The 17,500-nt window shown below is 33.2% G+C and overlaps 1 protein-coding gene across 1 annotated transcript in view; it reads left to right on the top strand.

Annotated features, from left to right (window-relative positions):
- LOC137656084 (kin of IRRE-like protein 1) overlaps positions 1–17,500 on the top strand; it is a 97,704-nt gene that overhangs the window by 60 nt on the left and 80,144 nt on the right. The window contains exon 1 of the mRNA XM_068390258.1: positions 1–329. This exon is cut by the window's left edge and continues 60 nt beyond it. Within this exon, the coding sequence (XP_068246359.1) occupies positions 257–329 (73 nt within the window). The 5' untranslated portion in view covers positions 1–256. The remainder of the gene's footprint in view (positions 330–17,500) is intronic.

Genomic DNA, 17,500 nt, shown 5'->3' with positions numbered 1-17,500 from the left:
TAATTGTCCATAGTGACACCGTTTAATTGATATAGGATAAACAAGCTGTTATTTACCGCCTCGGGGATAGATAGGCCAATAAATAGAAAGATTGAAGGAAACTGAAATAATGTTTTGAATCGTCTGACTTTGAGAATTTATTCCCCGTTTGTGTTATGATGTGAAAAAGTGATTTTTTTTTTGGAAAATCTAGGTGATCCAGTTAAAGGAAAGATAAGGCAGATGACCTTTTGACTTTCATTGTAATTTTATAAAAATGTATATCATTTTTCTCTCCTACTGGATGGCATTTTTGGATGTATCGCAAGGCGAGGTACCAAGATCTTCAGGTAAGAAATCGAATATGAATTATGGTTGAGGTAAACTTTACCTTTTGTATATATATCGAAATTATAATTTTGATCAGTTTCTTAGTTGAATTAAATTGTTTTCATTTAGTGAAGGGATTTTAAAAAGAAACAAACCATTTTTTATATATATCGAAATGATGATTTTGATTAGTTTTTTAGTTGAATTAAACTGTTTTTATTTAGTGAAGGTATTTAAAAAGAAACAAACCATTTTTTAGATAGGTAGATTGACCCTATAATTTTGACTGAGGTAAACTTTACCTATTTTTTATATTTCGAAATGAAAATTTTGATTCTTTTTAACTGAACTAAAATGTTTCTGTTTAGAGAAGAGACTTTAAAATAAAAAAGAAACAAACCATTTTTTAGATAGGTAGATTGACCCTATAATTTTGATTGAGGTAAACTTTACCTATTTTTATATTTCGAAATGAAAATTTTGATTCTTTTTAACTGAATTAAATATTATTGTTTAGTAAAGGCATTTTTTTTTATTTAAAAATGAGACAATCTATCTTTTAGAAAGGTAAATTGACCCTCAAATTTTAACTGAGGTGAACTACTATCTTAATATTTCGAAATAATAATTCTGATCTTTTTCTAAATTGAATTAAACTTTTTTTCGTTTAGTGAAGGGAACCATTTTGTTTTAAAAGAAATGTCATTCACACTAAAAGTTTTTTATCGATACCTTCTGCTACATGATACAATTAGTTTCAAGGTAGTAGGTTGGCCAGGGCACCAGCCACCCGTTGAGATACTACCGCTAGAGAGTTATGGGGTCTTTTGACTGGCCAGACAGTACTGTATTGGATCCTTCTCTCTCGTTACGGTTCACTTTCCCTTTGCCTACACATATACCGAATAGTCTGGCCTATTCTTTACAGATTCTCCTCTGTCCTCATGCACCTGAAACACTGAGATTACAAAACAATTCTTCTCTCAAGAGGTTAACTACTGCACTGTAATAGTTCAGTGGCTACTTTCCTCTTAGTAAGGGTAGAAGAGACTCTTTTGTTATGGTAAGCAGCTCTTCTAAGAGAAGGCCACTCCAAAATCAAACCATTGTTCTATAGTCTTAGGTAGTGCCATAGCCTCTGTACCATGGTCTTCCACTGTCTTGGGTTAGGGTTCTCTTGCTTGAGGGTACACTAGGGCACAATGTTCTATGTAATTTCTCTTCTTGTTTTGTTAAAGTTTTTATAGTTTACATATGAAATATTTATTTTAACGTTGTTACTGTTCTAAAGAATATTTTATTCTTCCTTGTTTCCTTTCCTCACTGGGCTATTTTTCCTTTTGGGACCCTTGGGCTTATAGCATCCTGCATTTCCAACTTGGGTTGTAATTTAGAAAGTTATAATAATAATAATGAAATTTATTTGCAAAACGAAAATAAAGGAGTAAAAAGAATTTCCTCGACAAATAAAGGTATATTTTATTTGTGAATATTATATTTATATTATAATGCTTAATTTGATCTTTCTCAATTAAGTGTTATGGTAGGAAGTGAATCTACTTATGTGCTTTATAAACGCTTTATTTTTAAAGTTAAAAAAATATATATAAAAATTAAATTAATTTATAACATCACATTATATAAAACGGAAATGAAACTATAAGAGAGATTACTCGAGTGCCATATGTGGATGAGATCAAGGTGAGAGGTAGACGGAGATGGTTTGAGCATGCTCTTCGCACTCCCCAAGAGAGATTAGTTCACCAAACTTTCAACTGGGCTCCACAAGGCACGAGAAGAGTTGGGAGACTCAGGCCTATATGGCTGAGGAATATGAAGCGTGAAGTAGGAGACGATGAATGGAGAAGTATTGAATCAGAAGCTCGAGATAGAGACGACTGAGGAAATGTAACCGAGGACCTTTGCATCAATAGCCGTAGATGATGATGATGATGATGATGAATATGAGTAAAAGCTTAAAAATATATATATTATTATTTTTTTTTTTTTTTTTTTTTTTTTTGAACAAAAAAACAGTTCATCATTTACGCTATTCTTTCAAATGAAAAAAAAATGGATCCACTTCTGATCAGCAAACTACATTGCTTCATTTTCGGTCGAATAAATCATATGTCAGATCAGCAAATATTTAACAGAATTAACATTTGAACAAAATTTTAAACTTTATTAAAATGCGTTACACTACAAATCCTTTTGTTGATAATATTTCCATTTTCGTTCTTTAAAGAAAACATCTTTTTATTAATTTAATGCATCGTCCTTTCTTTAACGTCTGCTCAATTTTGATCTGATTGTGTTTACGAATTTGAAAACATATAACTAGAAAAACATTTAGAGTGCAAACCTCCTCCACAGCAGCTTATTTCTCGAAACCAGCTTGCCTTTCCCAGATTCAATTTAAACCGTAGGCGTATTTGAAGTATTTTTTTTTTTATAATATTTCCATTTTCGTTCTTTAAAGAAAACATCTTTTTATTAATCTAATGCATCGTCCTTTCTTTAGCGTCTGCTCAATTGTGATCTGATTGTGTTTACGAATTTGAAAACATATAACTAAAAAATACATTTTGAGTGCAAACCTCCGCCACAGCAACTTATTTCTCGGAACCAGCTTGCCTTTCCCAGATTCAATTTAGACCATAGGCGTATTTTAATTCTTTTTTTGATATTTCCATTTTCATCCTTTGAAGAAAACATCTTATTAATTCAGTGAATCGTCCTTTCTTTAGCGTCTGTTCAATTTTGATCTGATTGTGTTTACGAATTTGAAAAAAACATATAAAGTAACTAGAAAAACATTTTGAGTGCAAACCTCCGCAATAGAAGCTTATTTCTCGAAACCAGCTTGCCTTTCCCAGATTCAATTTAAACCGTAGGCGTATTTGAAGTCTGTGTGACAACCATATGTGCAAACTTGTGGTTAAGGTAAATTCGGTCGACCTTTTGCTCGACATTGACCTTTGACCTATGTCTTTCAAAATTGCATTTCTTCCACGTCTTAACATAAGAACTATTCTCTGTAAGTTTCACTATATGAATAAAATTGTGGTCAGGATGTTGTTCACAAACAAACAAAAGGACAAATTGTCTAAAACATAACCTCCTCCCAAATTCGTTGGCGGAAATAGTAAACCTTTAGTAGTACAGGTCATGTTAAGAAAAACGTGAAGAGAAATTGGCTGAGAGAGAGAGAGAGAGAGAGAGAGGACCAAAGTTGTTCACAAACAAATGGACAAACGAGGTCAAAAACATAACCTCCTCCCAAATTCGTTGACGGAAATAGTAAACCTTTAGTAGTACAGGTCATGTTAAGAAAAACGTGAAGAGAAATTGGCTGAGAGAGAGAGAGAGAGAGAGAGAGAGAGAGAGAGAGAGAGAGAGAGAGAGAGAGAGAGAGAGAGGACCAAAGTTGTTCACAAACAAATGGACAAACGAGGTCTAAAACATAACCTCCTCCCAAATTCGTCGGTGGAGGTAGTAAACCTTTAGTAGTACAGGTCATGTTAAGAAAAACGTGAAGAGAAATTGGCTGCTTCGAGTAATCCAAAATTAGAATGAAAGAAGAGAGAGAGGACCAAAGTTGTTCACATGCAAATGGACAAACGAGGTCGAAATCATAACCTCCTCCCAAATTCGTTGGCGGAAATAGTAAACCTTTAGTAGCACAGGTCATGTTAAGAAAAACGTAAAGAGCAATTGGCTGCTTCGAGTAATCCAAAATTAGAATGAAAGGAAGGAGAGAGAGAGAGAGAGAGAGAGAGAGAGAGAGAGAGAGAGAGAGAGAGAGAGGACCAAAGTTGTTCACAATCAAATGGACAAACGAGGTCGAAAACATAACCCCTTCCCAAATTCGTTGGCGGAACTAGTAAACCTTTAGTAGTACAGGTCATGTTAAGAAAAACGTGAAGAGAAATTGGCTGAGAGAGTAAGAGAGAGAGAGAGAGAGAAGACCAAAGTTGTTCACAAACAAATAGACAAACGAGGTCGAAAACATAACCCTTTCCCAAATTCGTTGGCGGAACTAGTAAACCTTTAGTAGTACAGGTCATGTTAAGAAAAACGTGAAGAGAAATTGGCTGCTTCTAACCTCCTCCCAAATTCGTTGGCGGAAATAGTAAACCCTTAGTAGTACAGGTCATGTTAAGAAAAACGTGAAGAGAAATTGGCTGCAGCTTGTAATCCAAAATTAGAATGAGAGAGAGAGAGAGAGAGAGAGAGAGGACCAAACATTAAGTGGAGGGAAAATCGAACGTCTTGGGTAAAATTCCATTACGAGAGTTGACAGGTCTGATTGCCTACAACCGTTACTCCATCTATCTTACTAACAAAGTGTCCTTTACCTCACAACTATATATATATATATATATATATATATATATATATATATATATATATATATATATATACAGTATATTCAGCCAAGGCCACAGGAAAAATAAAAGAAGGCGTACCAAGCGCTTTCGTGTTACTTCAACACATTTTCGAGGTACAAATGTGTTGAAATAACACGAAAGCGCTCGGTACGCCTTCTTTTATTTTTCCTGTGGCCTTGGCTGAATATATTGTCACGCGCTATTTAGTGACTTATAAGCATATATATATATATATATATATATATATATATATATATATATATATATATATATATATATATATATATATATATATATATATATATATAGACGTACTTTCCATATATAAAGAAGCCACATATTCCAATACATTAATGTCTAGCTTCTCTTACCCACCTCGGGATCAGAGCCCCACGCGGAACCACTCAAAGACAATAGCTTCTGACCGGCCAGGAATCGAACCCTGGTCCAGGAAACTTGTAACAATAGTGACTTTCCATGGCTAAGTGGTGAGTCACTGTCTCTTCCGGCCCCTCGGGTGTGGAGGAGAAGGAGTAGTCAGACCCTGGTGAGGGGGCGTACCCAGAGAGGTACACTCGGGAACCACAATTTCCCACAAGTTGCCGAAACTGTCCGGTTGTCGTTCGGATAGGAGGAGGGGGTTGAATTTTATATGTTTGTGTACATTATATATATATATATATATATATATATATATATATATATATATATATATATATATGTGTGTGTGTGTGTGTGTATACATGCAGGTTTGAATAACTGTTCTAACAATAAATTGAATCTTTATATGTGATATTTTTTTCATAGATTTTACTGATACTCGTTCTATTCCGAGAACCTGATTTCCTTGAAAGACACAAATTGACAATTATTGCCATTGTTGCTTCTAAAAACTTTTGATTTCTCTTGGAACCTGAACTTGTACTTTAACAGCAAGCTTTCAAAGAAATAAAATACAAATTGTATTACAAGAATTTAAATGCTCGTTGATAATAACAGAAAACAGTTATAAATTAATTGAATTATAATAATAACAGATAGATATTAATTAGAAGATAAATATGCTTGAGAAAATTGACTCAAGGTTATTGAAGAACAGAAAGTTTGACAGTATTACACGTAATGTTTACCAACCCGTTTTCTATTTAGCAAAGCGCTTCCCCTAATTTTGTGGGGTAGCCGACGCACCCAATTGAAATGAATGAAACTCACTGAACACTGACGGATAATTGTGGTGGCCTAAAGAAACTTCCCTGTTTTGCGAGTCCCACTCTATCTCGTTAGTTTCTTGCAGTATCTGCAACCTCACCACCCTTGTGAGCTAAGGATGGAGGGTAGGGGAGCATATATTTCTACCTGCTGAGTCATTAGCAGCTATTGCTTGGCCCTCCCTGGTCCTAGCTTGAGTGGAGAGGGGGCTCGGTCGCTTATCATATGTATGTATAGTCAGTCTCTAGGGCATTGATAATGTCCCTTGCCTCTGCCATTCATGAAAGGCGTTTAAACCTTTAAATGTAATAAAAGATCTTGTGTCAGAGAGGAGAAGAATATAAAGATCATCTAATGACAAGATGAGTTGCCTTTGATTAAGTCATGCTGTGAAGAGAGATCATGAACCATAGCCACAATAATAGGCTGTAAAGAAAGATAATGAAGAATAGCCACAATAATAAGCTGTAAAGAGAGATAAGGAAGGATAGCCACCATGATAAGCTGTAAAGAGAGATAAGGGAGGATAGCCACCATAATAAGCTGTAAAGAGAGATAAGGGAGGATAGCCACCATAATAAACTGTAAAGAGAGATAAGGAAGGATAACCACCATAATAAGCTGTAAAGAGAGATAAGGGAGGATAGCCACCATAATAAGCTGTAAAGAGAGATAAGGAAGGATAGCCACCATGATAAGCTGTAAAGAGAGATAAGGAAGGATAACCACCATAATAAGCTGTAAAGAGAGATAAGGAAGGATAGCCACCATGATAAGCTGTAAAGAGAGATAAGGAAGGATAGCCACCATAATAAGCTGTAAAGAGAGATAAGGGAGGATCCCACCATAATAAGCTGTAAAGAGAGATAAGGAAGGATAGCCACCATAATAAGCTGTAAAGAGAGATAAGGGAGGATAGCCACCATGATAAGCTGTAAAGAGAGATAAGGAAGGATAGCCACCATAATAAGCTGTAAAGAGAGATAAGGGAGGATAGCCACCATAATAAGCTGTAAAGAGAGATAAGGAAGGATAGCCACCATAATAAGCTGTAAAGAGAGATAAGGGAGGATAGCCACCATAATTAGCTGTAAAGAGAGATAAGGGAGGATAGCCACCATAATAAGCTGTAAAGAGACATAAGGAAGGATAGCCACCATAATAAGCTGTAAAGAGAGATAACGAAGGATAGCCACCATAATAAGCTGTAAAGAGAGATAAGGAAGGATAGCCACCATGATAAGCTGTAAAGAGAGATAAGGAAGGATAGCCACCATAATAAGCTGTAAAGAGAGATAAGGGAGGATAGCCACCATAATAAGCTGTAAAGAGAGATAAGGTAGGATAGCCACCATAATAAGCTGTAAAGAGAGATAAGGGAGGATAGCCACCATAATAAGCTGTAAAGAGAGATAAGGGAGGATAGCCACCATGATAAGCTGTAAAGAGAGATAAGGAAGGATAACCACCATAATAAGCTGTAAAGAGAGATAAGGAAGGATAGCCACCATGATAAGCTGTAAAGAGAGATAAGGAAGGATAGCCACCATAATAAGCTGTAAAGAGAGATAAGGGAGGATAGCCACCATAATAAGCTGTAAAGAGAGATAAGGAAGGATAGCCACCATAATAAGCTGTAAAGAGAGATGAGGAAGGATAGCCAGCATAATAAGCTGTTAAGAGAGATAAGGAAGGATAGCCACAATAATAAGCTGTAAAGAGAGATAAGGAAGTATAGCCACAATAATAAGCTGTAAAGAGAGATAAGAAAGAATAGCCACCACAATAAGCTGTAAAGAGAGATAAGGAAGAAAAGCGTTAATAAAAAGGTGTAACGAGATATAATGAAGGATAGCCACAATAATAAGCTCTAAAGAGAAATATGGAAGAATAGCCAAAAGAAAAAGCTGTAAAGAGAGATATGGAAGGATAGCCACCATAATAAGCTGTGAAGAGAGATAAGGAAGGAGATCCACCATAAGAAGCTGTAAAGAGAGTTAAGGATGGATAGCCACCATCATAAGCTGTAAAGAGAGATAAGGAAGGATAGCCACCATCATAAGCTGTAAAGAGAGATATGGAAGGGTAGCCACAATAATAAGCTGTAAAGAGAGATAAAGAAGGATAGCCACCATAATAAGCTGTAAAGAGAGATAAGGAAGGGTAGCCACAATTATGAGCTGTAAAGAGAGATAAGGAAGGATAGCCACCATGATAAGCTGTAAAGAGAGATAAGGAAGGGTAGCCACAATTATGGGCTGTAAAGAGAGATAAGGAAGGATAGCCACCATAATAAGCTGTAAAGAGACATAAGGAAGGGTAGCCACAATTATGAGCTGCAAAAAGAGACAAGGAAGGATAGCCACCATAATAAGCTGTGAAGAGAGATAAGGAAGGATAACCACCATAATAAGCTGTAAAGAGAGACAAGGAAGGATAGCCACCATAATAAGCTGTGAAGAGAGATAATGAAGAATAGCCACAATAATAAGCTGTAAAGAGAGATAAGGAAGGCTAGCCACCATAATAAGCTGTAAAGAGAGAGAAGGAAGGATAGCCACCATAATAGGCTGTAAAGAGAGATAAGGAAGGATAGCCACCATAATAAGCTGTAAAGAGAGATAGGGAAGGATAGCCACCATACTAGGCTGTAAAGAGAGATAAGGAAGGATAGCCACCATATTAAGCTGTAAAAAGAGATAAGGATGGATAGCCACCATAATAAGCTGTAAAGAGAGATAGGGAAGGATAGCCACCATACTAGGCTGTAAAGAGAGATAAGGAAGGATAGCCACCATATTAAGCTGTAAAAAGAGATAAGGATGGATAGCCACCATAATAAGCTGTAAAGAGAGATAAGGAAGGATAGCCAGCATAATAAGCTGTAAAGAGAGATAAGGAAGGATAGCCACCATAATAAGCTGTAAAGAGAGATAAGGAAAGTAGCCACCATAATAAGCTGTAAAGAGAGATAAGGAAGGATAGCCACTATAATGAGCTGTAAAGAGAGATAAGGGAGAGTAGCCATAATTATGAGCTACAACGTGAGATAAGGAAGAGTAGCCACAATAATAAGCTGTAAAGAGAGATAAGGAAAGTAGCCACAATAATAAGCTGTAAAGAGAGATAAGGAAAGTAGCCACAATAATAAGCTATAAAGCGAAATAAGGAAAGTAGCCACAATAATTAGCTATAAAGCAAAATAAGGAAAGTAGCCACAATAATAAGCTATAAAGCGAAATAAGGAAGAATAGCCTCAATAAAAAGCTGTAAAGAGAGATAATGAAGGATAGCCACCATAATAAGCTGTAAAGAGAAGTAATGAAGAATAGCCACAATAATATGCTATAAAGAGAGATAATGAAGAATAGCCACAATAATAAGCTGTAAAAAGAGATAAGGAAAGTAGTGACAATAATAAAAACTCCAACATGAAAAAATCTAGCTAATACATTATACATCAAATCTCTAATCATAGGTTTAGCAATACAATCATCAGATCTATTTAAGCTGTATCTGAAATAGCTTAGCCAATCAAAATTTAGACAGAAGTGAATTCTGACATTTTCATAACTAAAAAAGGAAGTGTGCAAATTATCTTGGGACTATTCAACTTGAAAAATCTATTTTAATGTCACTGTTCTTAAAATACTTCATTTCATTTGTTCATGGCTTCTATTGTAGTTTGTTTATTTCCTTTCCTCGCTAGGCTATTTTTCCCTGTTGGAGCCTTGCGTTTATGGCATCCTGCTTTTCCATCTAGAGTTTTCGCTTAGCTAGTAATAATAATGGTTTTAATGTTACTGGTCTTAAATACCATTATTTCAATTGTTCATTACTTCTCCCTTAGTATATTTATTTCTTTTTTTCCTTTCCTCACTGGGCTATTTTTCCCTGTTGGAGTCCTGGCGTTTATGGCATCCTGCTTTTCCATCTAGAGTTTTCGCTTAGCTAGTAATAATGACAATGGTTTTAATGTTACTGTTCTTAAATTCCATTATTTCAATTGTTCATTACTTCTCTCTTAGTCTATTCATTTCTTTTTTTTCCCTTTTCTCACTGGGCTATTTTCCCCTGTCAGAGCCCTTTGGCCTATAGCATCCTGCTTTTCCAACTAGGTTTATAGCTTAGCTAGTAATAATGATAATCATTTTAATTGTTGTTACTCTTCTTAAGATATTTCATTTTAGTTGTTCACTACTTCTATTATAGTTTATTTGTTTCTTTATTTCCTTTCCTCACTGGGCTGTTTTCCCCTGTTAGAGGCCTTGGGCTTATAGCATCCTGCTTTCCCATCTAGGTTTGTAGCTTAGCTAATAATATTGATCATTATCTCAATGTTGTTACTGTTCTTAAAATATTTCATTTCATTTGTTCATTACTTCTATTATAGTGTATTTGTTTCTTTATTTCCTTTCCTCACTGGGCTATTTTCCCCTGTTGGAGGCCTTGGGCTTATTATCCTACTTTCCTATCTAGGTTTGTAGCTTAGCTACTAATATTGATCATTATCTTAATGTTGTTACTGTTCTTAAAATATTTCATTTTAATTGTTTATTACTTCTCTCTTAGTTTATCTATTTCTTTTTTACTTTCCTCGCTGTGCTATTTCTCCCTGTTAGAGCCTTTTGGCTTATAGCATCCTGCTTTTCCAACTAGGTTTGTAGTTTAGCTAGTAAGAATTACGTCTATTATAGTTTATTTCCTTATTTATTTCCTTTCCTCACTAGTTAAGACTACAAACTCATTTTTAATAATACTATTGACGCATTTTGCAGTATTTTGAATAATGCTCCGAGCATCTAAGACCTCGAAAATTATACCAAATAGTTTTTATGATATTCCCATAAACACAAAGTCACTGACCCTGTCTTCAGTATTTGAGAGATTACAGAATCTCCTCAACTTACGAACTTAATTGAATCCAAGAAGATGTTTGTAAGTCGAATATGGTTACATTTTGGCCTAACCTGAATCCCATTCCTATGATCTCCAGCTACAAAAGACAACAAATAGTCAGGCTTCATTTGAAATAGATATCAGGATATTACAAATGTCGTTTTACTTATTACATTAAATCATATGATATTGTTTTATTAAAGTATTTCTCTTTTTTTTGTTATTTTCAGTTTGATTTGTGTTTGTATCTCCGATTGTTTGTAAGTCAAACGTTTGAGAGTCGAATATTTTCAAGTCGAACGTTTGAAAGTCGAATATTTCTAAATCGAACGTTTGAGAGTCGAATGTCTGTAAGTCGAACGTTTGAGAGTCGAACATTTGTAAGTCAAACGCTTTAGAGTCGAATATTTCTAAGTCGAACGTTTGCGAGTTGAATATTTCTAAGTCGAACGTTTGAGAGTCGAATATTTGTAAGTCGAACGTTTGAGAGTCGAATGTCTGTAAGTCAAACGTTTGAGAGTCGAATATTTGTAAGTCGAACGTTTGAGAGTCGAATATTTGAGAGTCGAATGTCTGTAAGTCAAACGTTTGAGAGTCGAATATTTGTAAGTCGAACGTTTGAGAGTCGAATATTTGTAAGTCGAACGTTTGAGAGTCGAATGTATGTAAGTCAAACGTTTGAGAGTTGAGTATTTGTAAGTCGAACGTTTGAGAGTTGAGTATTTGTAAGTCGAACGTTTGAGAGTTGAGTATTTGTAAGTCGAACGTTTGAGAGTTGAGTATTTGTAAGTCGAACGTTTGAGAGTTGAGTATTTGTAAGTCGAACGTTTGAGAGTCGAATGTTTCCAAGTCGAACGTTTGAGAGTCGAACGTTTGAGAGTCGAATATTTGTAAGTCAAACGTTTGAGAGTCGAATATTTGTAAGTCGAACGTTTGAGAGTCGAATATTTGTAAGTCGAACGTTTGAGAGTCGAATGTATGTAAGTCAAACGTTTGAGAGTTGAGTATTTGTAAGTCGAACGTTTGAGAGTTGAGTATTTGTAAGTCGAACGTTTGAGAGTTGAGTATTTGTAAGTCGAACGTTTGAGAGTTGAGTATTTGTAAGTCGAACGTTTGAGAGTTGAGTATTTGTAAGTCGAACGTTTGAGAGTTGAGTATTTGTAAGTCGAACGTTTGAGAGTCGAATGTTTCCAAGTCGAACGTTTGAGAGTCGAACGTTTGAGAGTCGAATATTTGTAAGTCGAACGTTTGAGAGTCGAATGTATGTAAGTCGAATGTTTGAGAGTCAAATATTTGTAAGTCAAACGTTTGAGAGTCGAATGTCTGTAAGTCAAACGTTTGAGAGTCTAATATTTGTAAGTCGAACGTTTGAGAGTCGAATGTATGTAAGTCGAACGTTTGAGAGTCGAATATTTGTAAGTCGAACGTTTGAGAGTCGAATGTATGTAAGTCAAACGTTTGAGAGTCTAATATTTGTAAGTCGAACGTTTGAGAGTCGAATGTATGTAAGTCGAACGTTTGAGAGTCGAATATTTGTAAGTCGAACGTTTGAGAGTCGAATGTATGTAAGTCGAACGTTTGAGAGTCAAATATTTGTAAGTCAAACGTTTGAGAGTCGAATGTCTGTAAGTCAAACGTTTGAGAGTCTAATATTTGTAAGTCGAACGTTTGAGAGTCGAATGTATGTAAGTCAAACGTTTGAGAGTCTAATATTTGTAAGTCGAACGTTTGAGAGTCGAATGTATGTAAGTCGAACGTTTGAGAGTCGAATATTTGTAAGTCGAACGTTTGAGAGTCGAATGTATGTAAGTCGAACGTTTGAGAGTCGAATGTTTTTAGGTCAAACGTTTGAGAGTCGAATATTTGTGAGTCGAACGTTTGAGAGTCGAATATTTGTAAGTCGAACGTTTGAGAGTCGAATATTTTAAGTCAAATATTTGTAAGTTGAACGTTTGAGAGTCGAATATTTTAAGTCGAACGTTTGAGAGTCGAATATTTGTGAGTCGAATGTTTGAGAATTGAATATTTGTAAGTCGAACATTTGAGAGTCGAATATTTCTAAGTCGAACGTTTGAGAGTCGAATATTTGTAAGTCGAACGTTTGAGAGTCGAATATTTCTAAGTCGAACATTTGAGAGTCGAATATTTCTAAGTCGAATGTTTGAGAGTCAAATATTTGTAAGTCGAGCGCTATAGAGTCGAATGTTTGAGAGTCAAATACTTGCAAGTCGAACGCTTTAGATTCAAATATTTGTAAGTCGAACGTTTAAGAGTCGAATATTTCTAAATCGAACGTTTGAGAGTCGAATATTTGTAAATCTAATGTTTGTACTTTGAGGATTTCTGTATACATATTTTTTCCTAGTGAACGAATATCACAAAAAATCTAGGAATGTATTTTCTTTCTAGAAATAATGTTCATTTTAAGCCTTGCATTTTTAAATGAACTCAGCATATTTCAAGGCATGTCATCACCACTGAGATTATTTCACGCCTCTTCTTCTTTATGGTGTCCTCACATAAACCAAAAAACGTTTCTTTTTATTTGAATCTTGTAGTACCAAGTGAGAGAGGTTCATTAACGTTTTTACGTTTTTCTATTTTTCCTATCTTTTTATACTTGAGTAAGTCCCGTTTAGATTGCTTTGTTGATGTTTTATTTTGGAAGGAAAAGGTTTATAGTTCACCCAACACAAAATTAGAATTCATGCTCCATTTTTATCTTTTTGTAATTTTTATTTTGGAAGGGAAAAGTTTATGGTTCACCCAAAAACATATTTGAAATTCCAGCTCCATTTCTTGTCTTCATATAATTTTTATTTGGGAAGGGAAAATTTTATAGTTCATCAAACAGAAAATTAGAATTCAAGCTCCATTTTTTATCTTTATACAATTTTTATTTCGGAAAGAAAAAATTTATAGTTCAACCAACACAAAATAAGAATTCAAGCTCCATTTTTTATCTTTATATGATTTTTATTTGGGAAGGGAACATTTTATAGTTCAAGCAACACAAAAGTTGAATTCATCCTCCATTTTTTATCTTTATATAATCTTTATTTAGGAAGAGGAAATTTTATAGTTCACCCAACACAAAATTAGAATTCAAGCTCCATTTTTTGTCTTTTTGTAATATTCATTTTGGAAGGAAAATTTTTATGGTTCATCCAACACAAATTTGAGATTCAAGCTCCACTTTTTTGTCTTTTTATAATTTTCATTTTGGAAGGAAAAAATTTATAGTTCACCCAACACAAAATTAGCATTCAAGCTCCGTTTTTTATCTTTTTGTAATTTTCATTTTGGAAAGAAAAAGTTTTTGGTTCATCCAAAAACAAATTTGAAATTCAAGCTCCATTTTTTTTCTTTATATAATTTCTATTTGGGAAGGGGAAGTTTTATAGTTCACCCAACACAAAATTAGAATTCAAGCTCCATTTTTTGTACTTTTTATTTAGGGAGGAAAATGTTTATAGTTCAACCAACACAAAATTAGAATTCAAGCTCCATTTTTCATCTTTATATAATCTTTATTTCGGAGCGAAAATTTTGTAGTTCATCCAACACAAAAGTAGAATTCAAGCTCCATTTTTTGTCTCTGTAATTTTTATTTAGGAAGGAAAATGTTTATAGTTCAACCAACACAAAAGTAAAATTCAAGCTCCATTTTTTATCTTTATACAATTTTTATTTGGGAGGGGAAAATTATTATAGTTCAACCAACATAAAATAAGAATTCAAGCTCCATTTTTTATCTTTTTATAATTTTTATTTGGGAAGGGAAAATTTTATAGTTCAACCAACACAAAAGTAGAATTCAAGCTCCATTTTTTATCTTTATAGGATTTTTATTTGGGAAGGGAAAATTTCATAGTTCATCCAACACAAAATTAGAATTCAAGCTCCATTTTTTATCTTTATACAATTTTTATTTGGGAAGGGAAAAGAATTATAGTTCAACCAACATAAAAGTAGAATTCAAGCTCCATTTTTTATCTTTATATAATTTTTATTTGGGAAGGGAAAATTTTATAGTTCCTCCAACACAAAATTAGAATTCAAGCTCCATTTTTTATCTTTATACAATTTTTATTTGGGAAGGGAAAAGAATTATAGTTCAACCAACATAAAAGTAGAATTCAAGCTCCATTTTTTATCTTTATATAATTTTTATTTGGGAAGGGAAAATTTTATAGTTCCTCCAACACAAAATTAGAATTCAAGCTCCATTTTTTATCTTTATATAATTTTTATTTGGGAAGGGAAAATTTTATAGTTCAACCAACACAAAATTAAAATTCAAGGTCCATTTTTTATCTTTATATAATTTTTATTTGGGAAGGGAAAATTTTATAGTTCCTCCAACACAAAATTAGAATTCAAGCTCCATTTTTTATCTTTATACAATTTTTATTTGGGAAGGGAAAAGAATTATAGTTCAACCAACATAAAAGTAGAATTCAAGCTCCATTTTTTATCTTTATATAATTTTTATTTGGGAAGGGAAAATTTTATAGTTCCTCCAACACAAAATTAGAATTCAAGCTCCATTTTTTATCTTTATATAATTTTTATTTGGGAAGGGAAAATTTTATAGTTCAACCAACACAAAATTAAAATTCAAGGTCCATTTTTTATCTTTATATAATTTTTATTTGGGAAGGGAACATTTTATAGTTCAAGCAACACAAAAGTCGAATTCAAGCTCCATTTTTTATCTTTATACAATTTTTATTTGGGAAGGAAAAAAATTATAGTTCATCCAACACAAAAGTCGAATTCAAGCTCCATTTTTTATCTTTATATAATTTTTATTTCGGAAAGAAAAAGTTTATAGTTCGCCTAAAAAAAATAGAATTCAAGTTAAACATTCTGGCTTTATTTGTTTAATTTTTTTCACGTTCTCTTACTCATAAAATAATCTATAATAACAGACTGATAAATAATATCCTTCTAAGGCATTCAATGCTCTTTCTTTTTCTTGTGTTTACCCTCAGCCTTCACGCAAACATGCACACATTAAAAGCTCCATAATTGGCTGCCTTGTTATAGCGTTCCAATAATTCACATCATAAGTAATAGTATGTAAAGTCTTCAAAAAACCGTTTCATAAAAAAATTAAAAGATTTATATGTCATTTTGTATTATAATTCATGAAATATAAACATAGTTTTATACGAATCGAGTTAGGAGAAATGTTCAAATTATGTTAGATAGATTCTGTTTTATTGTATTGCTTGAATAATTAATATCGTAAGTAAAAGTATGTAATGTCTTTAAAAAAAATCATAATAAATTTAGATATACAATAAAGTCATTATATGTTACAATTTATGAAATATAAAGATCCTTTTATACGAATAGAATTAAGAGAAATTTTCAAATTATGTTAAAATGATTTTATATGCTTGATTGGTGTTCATGAAAATATTACTAAATTGTAATAGAATAAAGATCCTTTTAAACGAATAGAGTTAAAAAAAATTCAAATTATGTTAAAAGTGATTTTATTGCTTGATTGGTGTTCATGATAATATTGTTAAATTGCAATAAAATAAAGATCCTTTTAAACGAATAGTCAAAAAATTTTAAATTATGTTAAAAGTGATTTTATATGCTTGATTGGAGTTCATGATAATATTGCTAAATTGCAATAAAATAGCGATTTGTATTGCAATTTTATTCATATATTGGTGGTTAGAGGTCCATAATACTGTATTTTTCCCATTAAAATCTTTCCGCTAATTTATACTTTTCTTATATCATTAGTGTCTACCATATATTTTTTCTATAGTACTGAGACAAATAGTTTAATTTAAAAGTAGTAAAAAATTGAAAAAATGAGAAACAATCATTTTCAAAAGGTCAATTTATTATTATTATTGTTGTTGTTATTGTTATTATTATTATTGTTATTATTATTATTATCATTATTATTATTATTATCATTATCATTATTATTATTATTACTAGCTAAGCTACAACCCTATTATTATTATTATTATTATTATTATTATTATTATTATTATTATTATTATTATTACTAGCCAAGCTACAACCCTAGTTGGAAAAGCAAGATGCTATAAGTCCATGGGCTCCAATGGGGAAAAATAGCCCAGTGAGGAAAGGAAATAAGGAAATGAATAAATGATGAGAATAAATTAACAATATTTCATTCTAAAAACAGTAACAGAGTCAAAACAGATATGTCCTATATAAACTACTAACAAAATGTTATAAGCCCAAGGGCTCCAACAGGGAAAAATATCCCAGTGAGGAAAGGAAATAAGGGAATTAAGAAATTATATTTATTGACTCACTTAAAACTAACATAAATTTAGATCACAGAGAGATGGACAAAACAGGAACTACTCGTCCACCATATGGTGAATCACTCACTCACTGCAACTAGCAGTTTTTCCTTGTCATGTACAACAGCTGTTGCAGCTAACAAGGAAAAAACTGCTAGTTGTATTAAGTGGGGACTCATTGAATTCAAGGAAAAAATTGCTTCCATTCTCTGGGAGGTACAGTCACTCATGTAAGTTGATGGATGTCCGGGTGTTTGAGAGATATGTCCATTTCCCCTCTTTCTGGACGACGGGTGTCTGGAAGCGCGAAACCGGTCAAATAATTTGACTGGTTTAAGCGCTGCAAGACACCCGTCGTCCAGAAAGGGGTGGAGTATA

Source organism: Palaemon carinicauda, chromosome 17 (assembly GCF_036898095.1).
Source record: "Palaemon carinicauda isolate YSFRI2023 chromosome 17, ASM3689809v2, whole genome shotgun sequence".
NCBI classification, from domain to species: domain Eukaryota; kingdom Metazoa; phylum Arthropoda; class Malacostraca; order Decapoda; family Palaemonidae; genus Palaemon; species Palaemon carinicauda.
This window is presented reverse-complemented; position numbering and strand designations above follow the sequence as displayed.